Genomic DNA, 16,914 nt, shown 5'->3' on the forward strand with positions numbered 1-16,914 from the left:
AGAAAAAAATAATTTGTTACATGATAAATATTTTATTTATATTGAAAAAATCTTACTAAAGATACCTTGAAATAAATTGTGGTTATTTTTATTACATGTTTATCAAGAAAGACTTACAAATTACACAATTCAGCACTTTATTTAAATACTTATTTAAAATTAAAAGCAGGTTTAGCATTTCTGGCGTAAACTACATATTGTGGGACAGATGAAAGGCATCGATTGCACCAGTACTCTCGTCAAAGCTAAGGGAAAAGATACGGTATCGTTTCGCCGATGCTTCTCGCACACGACGAGGTAAAACTCGTTGTGTAAAGTGCACGATAACTATATATATCGTTTGCGGGTGAAGGTGGCAATACTTTACAACTGCGAGTCCGTTTTCGGTTTACTGTGCACGGAAACGTTAAGATTTGTGTAGTGTCCTTAAGATGTGCAAAATTCTACAAGTTACTATTGCAAGCGGTTAAAATTGAATTTCAAATTCTTGCTTCTTTAATACATAGATATATACATTTACATTGTAATAAATATTTATTTCTGCGCAAATGTATATTTGTACAAACGTTTATGATTTTAAATCTCTAAATAAAATCTTTGGATGATATGATGCGATAGAATTTATCGTAATTAAAAAATATGAACTTTAAATTTTTATATATTAAAATTTTATATTTATGCGTGATACACATTTTAAAATTTAATTATTTAAGCTCAGACGGATTACATATGTATGCCTGATAATAAATGCTACATAAAGTGGATGTCCTAAACCACATTACACGAATTTGCACGAAAATAGCACACTACGGTACGCAATATGCTGCTCGATTGAACACACGATTAACGAGATATTCCTAGGAAATTGGACTGATATTGCTTCTCCTCGTACGTCTTTCGATATTACGCATCGAAAACTGCAGGGAGCACGAAGGTTGGCGGATGAAAATAAGGCGATTGCTTGAGACGTTCCTCGTCAAAGGAAAAGGAAAGAGATGCGATATCGGCCCTATTCGCCACGATATTTTCTCTCAGATTCTCGTGGTGATCTCGCGACGAAACTCGTTTTGCAAAGTACACCGGACCCTGAGATTCGCGCGAGAGACGTCTGCGAGCGATAAAGGCGGACGCGAGCCGAACGGAATGAACGTACGATCAAATGGCTCGTGAGACTCCACTTACGGGGATAATCTCTTTGCAGTCATCCGTACGGCAAAGGAAACGATTTTGCGGCCGCCAGCGCTCTCGTATATCTGCGCTGCCAAAACTCCGTAACACGTTTCGCCCTTCTCGGTCAGATTCGGGAGTGATGGAATACGTGTACGAATGTCGTTTTCAAAGACTCGGCCGGATGAGACAAAAATTTCTTCATTTCCGTGTGATGAACAACTTTTTTTTCCCGAACTTATTTGCGTATTTTGCAATCTGAATGAGACCCACAGGACGAAAACTTTTCGCAGAAATTAGAGTACTTTTTATAGCTATTGTGGGATGCCGCTGACCTCTAGAGATGGGACTAACCCTCCTTGGAATCTATATATCATTTCTATGTTTGTGCTGCGCAAATATTTATTAAACTCTTCTTTTAGTAAATTTATCAAAATTATCTAAAATACAAAACATCCTTCTCTTATCATTCTCTTCGCGAGAAATGTTTGAGAATATCTTTAGAAAAATATATTTGTAATAATTTATAAAAATGCATTAGCAAAATTTTAACAAAAATCTTTGATAGATATTATATGTTCATTGAATCATTATTACTGCTAACTAAAAATCAGTCAAGTTTTCTTTCGTCGGATATTCGCTAAGTCAATGAATAAGTTTGTCAAGAGATATCCGTAACTCCTTTAGAGAGAGAAGTAAAGTGAAAGACAGTGGGATGCAATTAAAAGTTGGACAACTGTTTGATAACTTATTGTTAGCCATTTGTGCAATGTCCAATTCTAGTTTAACTTTATTCTGTTCACATTATATATCTAACTTAACTTTTATACTTTTTAAGACAACAAGACTTTTTTAAAGATAGACAATAGATTTTATTTTTTTAAATAAAAAGTTACTATAAAAATTATTTTTTAATCACAGCATCTTAAATATATATAAAGCTAATCATAAGCTTTTTAATTTAATTAATTTAGAATTAATTACTTTTAACAACAATAAAATCGTTTTTAATATTATTTTTTAATATTAACGATTTTAATTAAAGTTTGAAATTATACAAGATTCTTTATCAAATGCTGTACACACATATATGTTTTGAAATTATACAAATTATTATTAATGTATATTATATAAATGTATTATAAAAATTACTAATGTATATTACATGTTAAAAATGTCAAAATAAGTAATAAACATAATTTAATAAACAAAATTTTTATATAATCCAAGATAAAAAATTTTATTCAAAATTAAGTAAGCATTGTGTGTGTGTGTTTTTAAGAAATTATATTTATAATTAAATATTTTCAACCTCTGTGACATATGATATGCTTTTAGATACTTGATATCATAACGCGGCTTATTAAACGCCATATGTCAAGCGTCATCCCGCGCGAGATAATCCCCAAGTAAAATCTATTTTTAAGTATTCGTTAAACAATGACACATACGGAGTAATACGTAAGTTTTTTTTCTCCCGCATTACATCGATAAAGGGGAAGAATATAAAATTAATAACACCGATACGTAAATCGGAAACCAATTTGCAATATTATAGTTGCCGATTAAATAACCGCATGGATCACGTATAATCACATCCGAATCACGTATCGCAGTTTTTGTTCATTCTCCTATAGCAATTAAGAGGATTTAAAGTAGCGGAAATATTATATATTACTATCCTGTTATTAAATCTACGCTTTCTTTATGAACGTGATGTAATATGTTTGCAATTTTCGCGATATTAGAACGCGGACTGTACCACGCTGTTTATGTGAAATTAATAGAAGGATTTACCGGACCGTGGTGCTTGTAGCCGGACTGAGCGGCTAATAGCGACGATACTTGTGATCCCCCTTGTATCCTGACGACCCACTCCTCGCGATCGTCCAGGCTGACGTCGGCAATGAAATTAGATGCAGATGCGACGATGACGAGCTGCATAATAAAGTGCACGCACACTCTGTGGAGCAAACGAAGTTTCGAATATTAGCGCGATTCTTTCGTTCGTTCGTAGCGTGCTGAGAGAAGATTGTCGGTAAACTTTCTAAGCGGATTTCTCGCGGACCGTTCTGCCACAAATATATTAAGATGGCTCGATGGCTGTAGACGCGAAAGTATCAGGGATGCACTTTGATCGCTCTATTTTCACGAATTACTTGCGCGATACTCGTTATTACTTTAATAACGTGATTTAATAACGTTTAATATCCGTTTCTAATAAGAAGAAACGCGGTCGACGTGGTTCTCCCGTTCAACGTGATTCAATAATAAATCACTGAAATGCGATTAACGTAAATCAAAGGAGAAGCAGCATTGTGTGAAATCTTCTACACTCTTTCATGAAGAAAAATGACGTTACATTCCGCGACAGCGAATTTGACACTGCACTCGTTGATCCTTTACATTCTTATCAGTTGCGACGCACGGGGCATTCGCATGGCGTATAAAAACTACTTATCATCCGCAGTCCTGGTATTTGTCAGTAGAATTTTCAACAAAAGATATACGTTGTTTCTACTGTCGTCACGACACGTACCTGACCGCCATGGCAATTTTCCCCGATGAGATACAGGCGGGCAGGGAGGTGGGAGCAAATAAATAGCGATCGTGCAATTAATACTTCCGCCACATCCGCGGTGGTCACTCCGAGAAATCGTTCTTTTTCTTATCACTTTCTTCGTGATACTGTCCACCCCGAGTTCTGACAGTCCCGTGCGATTTCTCTGCCGTGCGCGTACCGTCTACGCGACTGGAAGGACAATGGCGACGGAATTCGCCGGCTCCGGCTATTGGATCACGAGTGACAAGTGTGATCGGACAGTGTGCGTGGCAATTAACCACGATTGTCTTTTTGTCCGTCTGGGGAAAGAGAGGGAGTTCCTCGTCGCCCTCGCGTTCCATGGCTATGGTGGACGAAGCTGAGGGATTGGAAGGGTAACGGATTAAACTAAGCAAACACGACGTAGCGAACGCGCGTGGGACGGAACAAGCCGGGTGTAACGCTTTGTGGGCGATTCCCGAGCAAATATAATGCATTAGTATTGTTTCCCATTGAGAATCGATCGGAATATTATTTAATATGCAGAATTTAATATCTCGCTTTTATTTGCCACAGATAATGTAAACATTTTCGATAATAATATTTGTATCTGAAACATTAAGAACTTATTAAAATATAGTGTAAAATGTAGTGTATTTTTTATATATTATATATGCATCTGCTTTCCTAAAATTAATAAATTGTTATCCATAATTTTAGCTTTAAAAATTTAATTAAATATTTTAGCACTATATAATATTTTGTAATTAATAATTGTAGCTTATGTAAATATGTGTAATTTATATATACAATATTTTAACAGTTTATCAATTATATAAATATACTCTACAAGCTTAAAAGTCCATTTCGAATTGATAGTAGAAATAAAATTATTAGGAATTTATTAGATTAATAAAATAGATATTAAATTATGAATAGATATATAAGAAATAAAATTAGATTGATAAAATATTTTTTTTTAAATATGTTGCGCAAAAAGATTTCTGCAATTACATTTTGAAAAATAATAAAAGAAGTAGAAATAAAAGGAATAATAAAATAAAGAAAAAACAATTTTCTTACATTTCAGATAATGTTGGTGATCTGACTATTATATAAATGAATTAATAAATACATATTTTACATGCACATATACATAAGCAAATTTTTTTCTATTTGTCATGCTTATTTAAAAAAACATTAATTGAAAAAAAACAATTAATCAATAAATAAATTCAACGATCGCTTTTGGAATGAGCGATCGAACCGTATGTATGTAGGTATATATGTACATACATACATGGGCTGTTACTCTAAGCTATTTCCTGTTTTCTTAAATGGAACAGATTAAGGTTAAGAAAAACTCGAGTAAGTGGCAGCGTGTACAATTACTTTGTAATCTGCGTCTTAGGTTCTTGTCAACCTTCGTGATATTAAACCTTTTTATTTATTTATCTTATTTAATTAAATACGTCTGAGAATTTTAAATTTTGCTTATATCTATTTTCTTTTGTTCTCTTCATTTTTTTTATAGAGAATGTTAAGAAAAAAATCAAATTAATTAAGTATAAAAAATAAACTTTAATTTAAATTGTTGTATATGTTATATTTAATTTAACTTTTCGTTATTAATTTAATTTTATTGTAATAGTTAAAATTATTTAATTTTATTTTTCATAATTAAAATACGTATTAGAAAACAGATGGATGGATTAAAAGAAGAGACACTATCTATTATCCAGGCAAATGTGCCCTGGTAATCCGAGCAATAAAGTTCGCCGGCTGAGCGACAACAGGTCGTAAGAGTGTGCTCGGCAATTAGCCATGCTATTTTTTTTCTTACTGTCAGGGATTTCTGCTTCTACTTTCTTTTTTTATTATTGTTTCACATGGATTTAAAATAAGAGCTAAAAATTGAAAATATACTACCGAATATTCTGAATAAAATATTTGCGGAGATACAAGCTTCGAAACTAATAATAATCCACGTGAGATAAAACATGCGCGCGTTATCTTAAAAAATCGATAAAGTTAATTGCAACTGCCGCGCCACTTTCACTAAAAAGAAGTGATAAGCGTGACATGCAAATATTGGCACAAGCAAAATTAAAAAAGATTCGCAATATATATATATATATATATATATATATATATGTTTTAATTACAACATTTTTTCTTTTTATTTGTGTCTCAAACAGCAATTTTTAATTTCTCTGAGAATATAATAATGTTGAATAATAATATAATAACAGTATTTCCTTGCATGAAATTAATACGTGTAAATTATCAAAGAGTGTCGCATCAAAGTTTCTGGTGCCAACTTAACATAACTGGACGTATCTATGCGGAGTGTAATGAGAATTCGGATCGACACCGTTTGAAACAAGAAGACATTTGTTGTCGAGTCCCACGAGAACCTGCGGAGGAGAATAACGTGCGGCAATTTTGTTGGGGAAATTATTCCAAGCCATTGCCCCACGAAATGGGTTAGTTGGTATGTAATTGAGACACGAAATAACAGCATCAAACAGATGCTTCACGTCGGGCTCGCCCGTACGATTTCCACGCGATAATCTGAATGCTCAGTTGTACCGACGTTTATAATATTAAAATTAATTGCACCACGCGCTTTAAGGTTTGACTTTCGGGTCTCTCTTGTTGAACTGAAAATCAATGTACTTAATATTTCTGGCACAAAAACATATTTTTGTACGCTCAAATCATTTTTTGCGACGCAACGTAATCTTTTAATAAATGACAAAATTTTTTCAGTTAAAATACAATTCATGTTCTTTTGTTATCAATATCATAAAAAACTAATTTTATAAGTAATAACGATTCGCAGTAACTTTGAAAAAGGAGTTATAACTTTATCTATAATATTGTTAAAGGAAGAGAAAGAAAACTCAATTATAAGAATACAATGCTAACTGAAATCGAAGTATCAAGCTATTACTGTGTGTTCATCGTTAATGACAGCAGCAATAAAAAAAAACCGGGAAAGTTTTTTTCTTCTCCTTTCGTTTCAAATGTGAAAATATGGGTAATACATAATAAACCGATAATTTCTTCAAAATTAAATAAAACTATAAATATATCTATATAAGTGTTGTACATTTGACTACAGCGATTCAGAAAAAAGTGCATAATCGATATCTTCAAGACAAACGTATCTCTACAAAAAGATATTCTACTTATGTATCTGGATATTCAACCTAAACATGATTTTTCCATTTCCGTAATAGAATGTAGAATCAAGCCGCGTAGAGATAATAAAGAAACATAAATTATTATATACATATATGTGTGCGTGTATGCGTGTGTGCGTGTGCGTGTGTGTGTGTATGTGTAACATAAGCTCTTAATTTATATTCTTAGGAAGCTTGAAGTAAATCTTACTCCATTTCGCGCCTAAATCGAGAGTTAACATTAAACCAATGTGAAGTAGATACGCGCTTCGCAGGTTACGCTCGGAGTAGCGTAACACGTAAGCGCATTTAGACGCGGATTACCATTAAGTAAACGCAATTTAACTTTCGGGTTGTCACGTTTAATCGACCCGCGTTTAGACTGTGCGCCCGCCGTCGACGCGTGATTCATTTCAAGATGCATCGTCAGCTAATTAACATCTACATGCATACGCTTCATTTCTGATTTGTTACACTTTCGCGGTACGGTAACCGGGCAATTACAAACGACTGGTTAAATGCCGTTATGCGGCCCCGACTGTGTAATTATGTCGGGCATTCTGCAGGTACCACGTACTGAGTGTACTTCCGTATGGATTTAACGTTGATACGGAATTTCACTCGCATATTGCCAGCCGGTTTCTGGAGTTGGCCGTCGCCTCGTGGGAACCTTCCGCATACGATTTAAACTGCCCCAAATCCTGGATATAATCCATTTAGGGCCGCCTGCACCAACGTCGCTTAGAGCTAAGTTCAATTAACTTAATTAAACTTTCCTCCTTCTATCTACACCATAGGAAGTGTTACAAGTTAAAAAATGACGGTAAATCACTAAGCTGGGTTTACTCTCGAGCCAAATTATATCGACGAGATCAAGGCATTACGTTTTTTGCGAATTGACCACGAACTAATTAAGAGATATGCCTGCGCAAAAATTTTGGTCCTACTCTTTCAGGGACATATTAGAGATAATAAGGAAACGCTACAAATCAGCAATAATATACTTTTGCCATTTAGGGAGTTGATTAAAAATCGAGTTTATTAATCATAATTAATTATCAAGTTCAGCATATTTATTACTAGATTAATTATCAGAAGAATCTTGCGAGAAAATTTGCAGAATTTAAGAATATATCTATCGCACACCCGGATTCATACGGAGCAGTAAATATCTTAACGTTATGCTGTCCGACATTTGCTTCCAATATCGCTCTTCGAGTAATTCCACCGACAATGGCCACCGAGGATTCCTGCGTTTTCCTCCCCTTCCCTTTCCCCCTCTTAAAATCCTCGACATGAACATCAGCTAAAACATTTCCTTATTCGAGGGGAACAACGATGCGGCATACAAATCCGCGTAATTGAAATACGGGCGCGGTCGAACGGGTAAGAGGCGTTTTACAGTTTTCGGTCGGCGAAACGATTCCACTTTGTCGTTCTCCCGAGGGTAATGCTTATAAATAAATTCGGCCCTTTCTTTTTTTACTGTCTGTCCCCGGAACAGATATATATGCGGGAAGGAAACGCGTGCGCGAAGGGCGGCCGATAAAAGTCGAAACAGAGAGCCGGCGAAGCGTCGTAAAGTTCGCAGAAGAGAGAGAGAGAGAGAAAGAGAGAGAGAAATGAGAATATCCGCCGATAAAAGGGATTCGTTTCGCTTCAGCTCACGTTGAATTTCGGATAAATCCTTACCTCCTACATTCTGTCTCTTTACCCTTTCTTTTCTTCCCACGCAGATTTTTCCTTAAAAAGTACAAGAGAATTACGATGTAACCATTGCTTTTTATTGACACTTTTAGTAAGGATATTGCTCTTAAAATGATGACTGTACTTCCCAACTGCTTATGCAAAAACTTCGATGATTGCGAATGATTTATTGGTTTCATCTTTTTATTGAAGAACCAATGGCTATTGAGTCTGTATTTTATAGATATAATCTGTTTGTAAAGTCTGTATTATAAATACATCTTATATTATATATCTTTTTTGATACATTTGTTGACTATGTTTTAATACTATGACTTCTGTGTTCATATTAACATATATAATTATTTTTAACATCAATATGTTTAAACCAATTATATAATAAACATCCATGATAATAATTGTTTCTCCATTATTTTTAAACATATTATAAGTACAATACGTCTGTTATTTCATTCCAATAAATTTTGTCATATATATACATATATATATATATATATATATATATATATATATCATATAGCTATGTTTGTAATTCAGGGATTCCGATATTTTAAATTTTATGACTGGACTTGGAACTAGTTCACATTGTGTATTTAATACAAACAGTAATCGAAAGTGGTTGATATACATTACGTTTTAAATCCCGTTTGGTTTGTAGGCAATGTATATTGGGGCTTATAAATTAACGTTTTAAATTATAAAATCTGTTCATAGATCGATTTCGCCAATATTGTAATTTTATACGTGATGCTGTACGCTGACCATGTTTCGTGTATCCGCGTTACATTATTTTAATAAAGTAAAAATATAAAGGTCTCGTTTAAATTCGCAGACACTTGAATGCCTATACGATAATTTCGAAATTTAACAAGTAAAACATATAACGTGCTCCGCTGCGCATTAATTTCGTGTTAGAGCACCCCGTACGCGATGCTCCAACAGTTTTCGGGTAATTTCATTACAATAGTTATTGGAAGTTTGTGTTCCATTAGGTAACTCTATGTATTTTGTGTTGGTCTCCGTCCCTGTGTTTCCTCCGTTCCTCCTATCCTCCTGGATACTCTTTTCCCACTCATGTCTATCCTTACAATGCAGAGTACGAAACTTTTGTGAGTCAACACGAAAATCGAATGCGTACATAAAAATAAATAGATGCTTTTAAGTATCTAAAATTGACAGGCGGCATTAGCACCAAGAAAATTTGTTGACTCTCAAATTAAGTTTAATGAATCATTCGTATGAACAAAGCCTTATATATAACATTTTTTTATAATAGTAACAGTAATTTAGACTGTAATAATAATATAATTTATGATGCAATAATTTTGTTTTATTGCTAATGCAACGTGACAATTATGTAAGAATGAATGTTGGAAATATCATTTCGAACTCGTCTAATAATTTGCATAGGAGATATTTTAAGCGATCTTACGGCGAGTTTGTTTTCACGAAGATGATGAGAAGTAGTGAAGAATATATGGAGGGGAAAAAAGCTATGAGAGATATGGAGAGAAGCGATAGCGCGGACTAGATGGAGGGAAAGTAGGACCGTTTATTAAGCACTCCGTCGGCTTTCGTCACAAATTCCTCGCGGCCGTCGAAATAGTACGCGAAAGTAACCGTGGAAAATTGGAAACTTTCCACGCGATAAAATCGGACTTAATTTTCAATAAATTCACCTTCCACGGAGCGCAAAGCGCGCTCGCTCTCGTACGTGGTTTGACGCTAACTGGAGAGCGAGGAGCCGGAGGAAAGGTAATTTACTTGGTAATTATAAAGTTACTGGTTCCCTCCCCGCGTCCTCCTCTTCAGCGACGCGCGCATAGTTGTGAATATTCAAATGCGATTACATCTATGATCGCATAAATTATACGGCCACTCGGCCCTGTCGCCTTCTGCGCGGCGCATTTCGCTGCTTTTGGTTTAACGCTCGTGAAGACTTTAGCATTCGCTGTATACAGACTCTTGTTCTTTTAAACAATAGAACCCTGTGTAAACGCCGTTGGAATAAAGTCACGTTTCTTTCCGACACTGCATCGCGCGATGAAATTTGCCATTTCACAAGTACATACAACCGCCTGTCGTGGAAAGGAAAAAAAAAAACGTTGGAAAGATCGGTACGATAAAAACGATATCGTGTCAGTCGCTTTTATGATCAGGTTTTTATTGTACGTCTCTAGCCAGGCACAAAGTAAGCTGTTGCGAGTCAGACTGCTAGGTCGGATCGTTTCAGAAAAATTTTGATCGTGAAGAGACACGCGGGAGAGTGTAATTTTTTCTTGTGCGATAAACCTCCCGTGTTCCCGGAACATTCCGGTGCTTCCGTAAATCCGGATAGATAGAATTTTTCGGCGTGACATAACCCAAATCGACCTGAAATGTATGCAATGCAGTTGAAAAGTGCGATGTTACGATTAACTTTTTAAAGCATCTGTGAAACGTTGCTTGTATGATAAAAGTTGCACGAGGAATCACTGAAACAATCTTGGTACACAACTAGTTTCCGTTTTACAGGATGATAAAACGGTAGAAAAGTACGTTGGCAAAATAATCATTTATATAATCGGGAAGATCTTGTCCGACGCGAAGAATATCCCCATTTGGCCGATTCAAGATAAGAATGCGCGCGGAAAACAAGTACTCAGATACTTGCCCGCGTTATCTCAATCGAATAATTAAGAATTGTTTAATTTCTGGCGCGGAAATCCTTATCGCGTAGCCGAAAGAATTCAAGCCATAAATCCCGTGGACTTGTTTGGACTTAAAATAAATCCGTACGGAGTCACGGATCTTATCCTGTGTATTTAATATTTGAAGCTTTCATCTGCGATCAGACTGAGGGACAAAATAATGATATCCAAATGTTTGCCCAACTTAAAAGAAAATGTATCTCGCTTGTACCTCTTTCGTACTCATATCTGAACCAAATTAACATCAATGTTAATATTAACTTAATCTCGCTACAGTAGACGACTATTTCCACCAAGTGTTCAAGAATTTTTGTTCAAGAATTCATCGTTACACAGATATTGCGGAATTTACTTCGACAGTGACAGTCGGTTTTTTTTCATATTATTAAAAGTTAATTATAAATATTGATAATTCTGTTATTAGCATAAGTTAAATTAACGATTATGTTTATAAGCTATGAACAAAGTAAAAAGTTTATTAAATTTAAGAAATACAAGCAAATATATATTTCTTTCAGCATCACTACATAATTCTTCCTTGAATGCAATCATTATTTTGCGATCGTATTGATTTATCGCGTACGTTTAATGAACAAGTTACGATATTGATGGTCTCCGTTTTCTCCTCTCCTGTGCCTTCATAAACCGAATTCTTCTTCTACTATCGGATCAAGCGCCCATAAAGCACACGCGGTCATCTTCATCGCTTATGTCTAACGGATGGCGCATATTTACGATATTGTTCATATAAATATATTAAATAATGTACGTAAGATCTGCAGGTTTATGTGAGTTTTTTTAAATTTAAAGACAATTAATACAGGCAATATTTTTAGATATCAAAATTATATGCTTATAAATAAGGATACAAAATAAGGTATTATATTATCAAAATTTTTTCGATAAAAATATTAAGGTAGTATATTATATTATCAAAAATTTACCTAAGATTTTTCAACAATTATTAAGTCATAAAATTTTATATATTATATGATATAGATTAATGGAATAACTGTTTATAGAAAAGATATAAAATACTCATCGCGGGAAGCATGTAAACGTCGCGGTGATTGATCTCGACAAAAGCACGAAGGTCAGCTCGAGAGAAAGGTCGGTGAGTGCTCGCGATGCTCCATAAAATACACCCCTCGCCCGTATTCATGACGACAGGGGTTCGGTTTCTCTGTGAGCTATTTAGCGCATCTGCCTCCACCTTCGTGCGGAGCAAAGAGGTTACGGGCAAGAGAGAGAGAGAGAGAGAGAACTGGACGAGAGCACTGGAGATGATTGGAAAGCGAGGATTTCTGCCATGCAAATAACAAACATAGAGCTATGCTGTTACATGGCGATTGTTCATTTCAAAATTTTAATTTATTTTCTAAGTTGTCGTTAAATACTATGTGAGATTTATTATTGTCATGTATGCATGATGATCACTTTTTGAGAAGACTCATAGGAGTAGATTATTTAAGCAAAAGGAATTTTAAATAATAAGATTATGATAGACAATATACATTACATTATTTGTGTTTAGCCTTACACAGTATCGATTTCTGTTTGTTCATATGAAAGGTGTGCTTGATATAAATGGTAATTCAGAAATTCTAACAGCAGTGCGTGTCTAGTATATGTACGTACATATATAAGTATACAAAAAATAAATACGAAAAAACTATTGAATTAACAACATCTGGAATGAGCGCGCTATTGTTCAAAGAGATAGATACATGGAGTGAACTTTTTCTAGTACTATGATAAAAATGACGTGCTAAGATCATTTTTATGTGAGTGATCAATCATAATACATTTGAACAATAGCGCGCTCATTGTTTTCATTTTAATGGAAAAAAAACTAAGTTTTTCATCGGTCAAAGGAAATCTTAAAATACGTTGCTATATTGTAATAATATTTTCAACAAAGTTAATTGATTACGAGAATTTGCATTAAAATTTCTTTTTCTGTAGTCAACGATTTTTCGGTCATACCGATTCAGTTATATGAATCTGAACGTGATGGGAGGTACGTTGCGAGTAAGCGCGAATGCGAAATTAATATTGTGGTTTGAGTTTACAGCGATATAATTATCATGCATGGTTCCTACTCATGTACGTATATTATAGTCCAAAAATATACGTCTTCCACAAAGATTAACAGGGTCATCAAGGTGATTTTGGGTTGCTATATGTCTACTATATGGAGGCGCATATACGGACTTTATATGCGTGTATGCGGACGCGTTTTATCTCAGCAGATCGCGATACGAGAAACGCCATTTGTAACTTCTCCGTCTCGCGTATGCACGAGCGCGCGCCTATGTCCGGATTTTCCATTTCATGTCCATCAAATAGACATTAAGAGCGATTCCGGGGATGCGGTGGAACAGGAAATAGAAAGGAGAAGTGGCCCTTTTAGCACTGTCGCCGCAGGCGTTGCTGGCAATTGCTTTCACATTCTCTGCTTTTAATAAAGTTACTAATTTATTGGATACGCGCCATTGTTATTGTTGTTGCATCGACGTGGCGTTATTGTTATGCGAACGTTTCCATGAGTGAAGCGCCGTAAGCTCGGATTATCCAGTAATTCACGATCGATGCGCCAAACGAGTGCCGACTCTGTACGTAAGCGCACATATGCGTAAGCGAGCAATTTGCATTCGTAATGTTTCTGTTGCTTTTGTGTGCTGAGTAATGAATGCCGGGATTTATTTTGGACGTGTGCACGTGCAGTTGTTTTGATAATATCCAGATTATCAAATTTCATTGCGAGAAATTTATCTTGCGAGAAATTCTTTTCGGTTATAGTTTACAACATTAAAAGCAGAATATATCAAGATTTTTTTCACATTCAAATATTCTACAATTTTTAATAAAAAATAAGAAACGTTTTTGTTTAAATACATTATCTATAAATTAGTTTAGAGAATTATTTGAAGAAATATATATTTGCGCATAAAAATATTTTTCATAATAATAAAAATATTTATATATTTTTCATATTAAAAATATATATTTCTCATATAACAAATTTCGAGAGCACGCAAATAATATGTAAAAATAATTCGCGGAAATACGTAAAAAATATTCAAAAATTTTACATTAAAAGAGAATTAGATGAGAATGGTGTAAGATTTGTATAAGATAAATTTTTCACGCGATTAGTAATTTAAAAAATCAGGAAAAGCAATAAATTAATAAAAATCTTATTCTTAATACTCTGCAAAATTTGAAACTTTCTTTAAATACTATTTTACGTTTCTATTATTATCATTCTTCTGAAGGACCTAATATTTTTGCTAATAACTGTTAGCATTGTTAAGTAACAACTACTTTTGATGAAAAAAAAATATTTGTGTTTCACATCTCTGGTACATTTTTTGAGAAGCTTTTGCGTTAACTTTTTCATTAAATCACTATATTTTATATTTTAACATTTTTATTCCATTATCCACATATGTATACTTCCATGATAAAGAGAAAGAACAAAAAACGTATATAATCCGTTTTTGTCACATGTCGCTATGTCAATTTTTCGCGGAATTATAACATTTCAAAAATCCGGTGCACGTGCACCATTCATGAAAGAATGCCACGTGTACGAGTGTGCAAACGTACGTGTGACAGGTGTGATACTAAGTTACTAGAAAGGGTGCAAACAGGTATAATACACGTGCTTTATAGCATATTACGCCGCGGCAAGACGCACGTGTGTACTAGTGCTGTACTCTTTATCTCGAAATCCATGGATCAATATAATCATAAATATCTTAGCACAGTGGTAAAAACCACAATAATATAATCTTGATCTCGTTTAAAAGAATAAAGTTGTGACATTTGCCATAATCCACAAAATCATCTATCTCGAATGTGTGAAATATCATTGATCAATTATAATATAAAAACTAAATTAATAAAATATATATTAATATATCATAATAAATATAAACGACGTAATAATGAAATATTTATATTGAGAGAAAAAACTTTATAAAGCCATATATACATGTAATACAAAAACAATGCAAAATTGTAAGTTTAATTATAAATTCATTACCGGTTATACGAGAAATTCATCATTTCTCTTGAAAAGAGAAATTGTGTATTGTGAATATCTCTATTGATATGTTTCTGAGAAGCAGGATTTGTATAATAACTATATAAATATAGATGTTATGGAGAAATATGGATATAAATGCGGATCAGCTCGCTCTGGCGAAAATGTGTTCATTGATTTTTAACGTTTATATTCACGTCGTTGTTTAACTTCAGATATTCGTGAGATATAATCGCAGCTTTTCTGATTAAAGCAGAATGGATATGAGATTTCTCTTCACTCTTTGCGAGAGAGTGATGTATACCTGACACTTTTTTCTCTTTTATGATGTATTATTTACAGTTTAATAAAAGTAGGTATAATTTCACATTTTTTTGATATATTGGCATTTACTTTACGTATTTTTTTACATTTTTTCAGATTTATACTAATTTATCCTCATACAATTGCCATATTAGATCTGGTACTTTAAATTTAAATCTAATTTCAAATTTGTAATTAGCGATTCAAAAAGTAGAAGTACAAAATTTCACAGAAATCCGTCAAGTGGAGAAAATGTGTCCCTAAAAAAGTTAAACTTGCTTATAATGCGAGGAAGAAAATGTAAAGTCACATAATTTTCGACCGTTCAAATGTCAGAGAAAAATAGGCATTTTTTACGAAAAATTCTTGTGTGATTTGATCATTATTTTGTAGCTTTCATAGGTGATATAAATTATGAATTTAGTTCGTTTTAGTTCTGAATTGTTTATATTAACCACTATTATTGCGCAACGCGATAAACGTTTAATACAACAATGTAATCTTGTTTTTAAAAGCTCGCAATGTTTAATCATGAATGTCAAGAGGTTTGATTATCGCATCAATTTTCGATGAATCTTTACACATTGAAATCTTCAGATTTCTTTCTGGATTTTTAGGGAGAATCACATGGATGGAATTGAATAGGTGACGTAATAAGGTATTAGTGGTACGTTGATTTCGTACGTATTACATTTCAAGATCTATCGACATTAGTTCGGTGGTTGGACAAGAGGCTATTTGCGAAAGTCCGATTGTCCGGACTGACCGGAAAGGGTTGACAGGCTTTCAGGGATGGTACGACAGAATACCCCTGATAAGCGGAGATGCGTAACTAAGCGGCAAGAGAACAGGACACACAAAAGATCGAGAATGGAGTCCGGACGGTCACGGAAAGCATTTACTTTTGGACACGAGTCTTCTCGAGGATGTCAGAGGTGTCCGCCACGGAAATGGGAGCAGATTGCTTGCCCTCGAAAGTCTCCTCATAGATTCCCGTGGTGGAGGAGGATCCGGATTATCAGACCGCCGCTTATGCAAAATCTATTCGGATTTAAATTTGCGTAGTTCGTATTCGTAACTAAGTCACAGTAGACGAAATTTTTCTTATGAATATTACGTCTATATTAAATTACAAATTAATCACATGTTTGGCATAAAGAAAAAAGAAATTTGTAATGTTTTACAGAAAAAAATTTCTTGTTTTGAGAATATACAATACTTTTTTCTGGTATATTTTAAAAGTAAACGAATTTTTTTTCCGATCGC

General features: G+C 34.1%; 1 protein-coding gene across 5 annotated transcripts in view; it reads right to left on the reverse strand.

Annotated features, from left to right (window-relative positions):
- Positions 1-3,985, reverse strand: part of LOC105832146 (neuroendocrine convertase 1) — a 29,555-nt gene extending 25,570 nt beyond the window's left edge. For 2 of the 5 annotated variants that reach the window (XR_003625389.2, XM_036285800.1), the window contains exons 1-2: positions 3,707-3,983; positions 2,965-3,130 (exon numbers count right to left, since the gene is read on the reverse strand). Coding sequence is in view for 4 of the 5 variants with exons in the window: in XM_036285800.1 (XP_036141693.1) it covers positions 2,965-3,130; positions 3,707-3,717 (177 nt within the window). In the remaining variant the exon portion in view is untranslated. Of the gene's footprint in view, positions 1-2,964; positions 3,131-3,706 lie in introns of all 5 variants that reach the window. The other 3 variants (XM_036285798.1, XM_012672826.3, XM_036285799.1) reach the window with 3 other exon arrangements.
- Between the last annotated feature and the right edge of the window lie 12,929 nt (positions 3,986-16,914).

This window comes from Monomorium pharaonis, chromosome 4, assembly GCF_013373865.1.
Source record: "Monomorium pharaonis isolate MP-MQ-018 chromosome 4, ASM1337386v2, whole genome shotgun sequence".
Classification (NCBI taxonomy): Eukaryota; Metazoa; Arthropoda; class Insecta; order Hymenoptera; family Formicidae; genus Monomorium; species Monomorium pharaonis.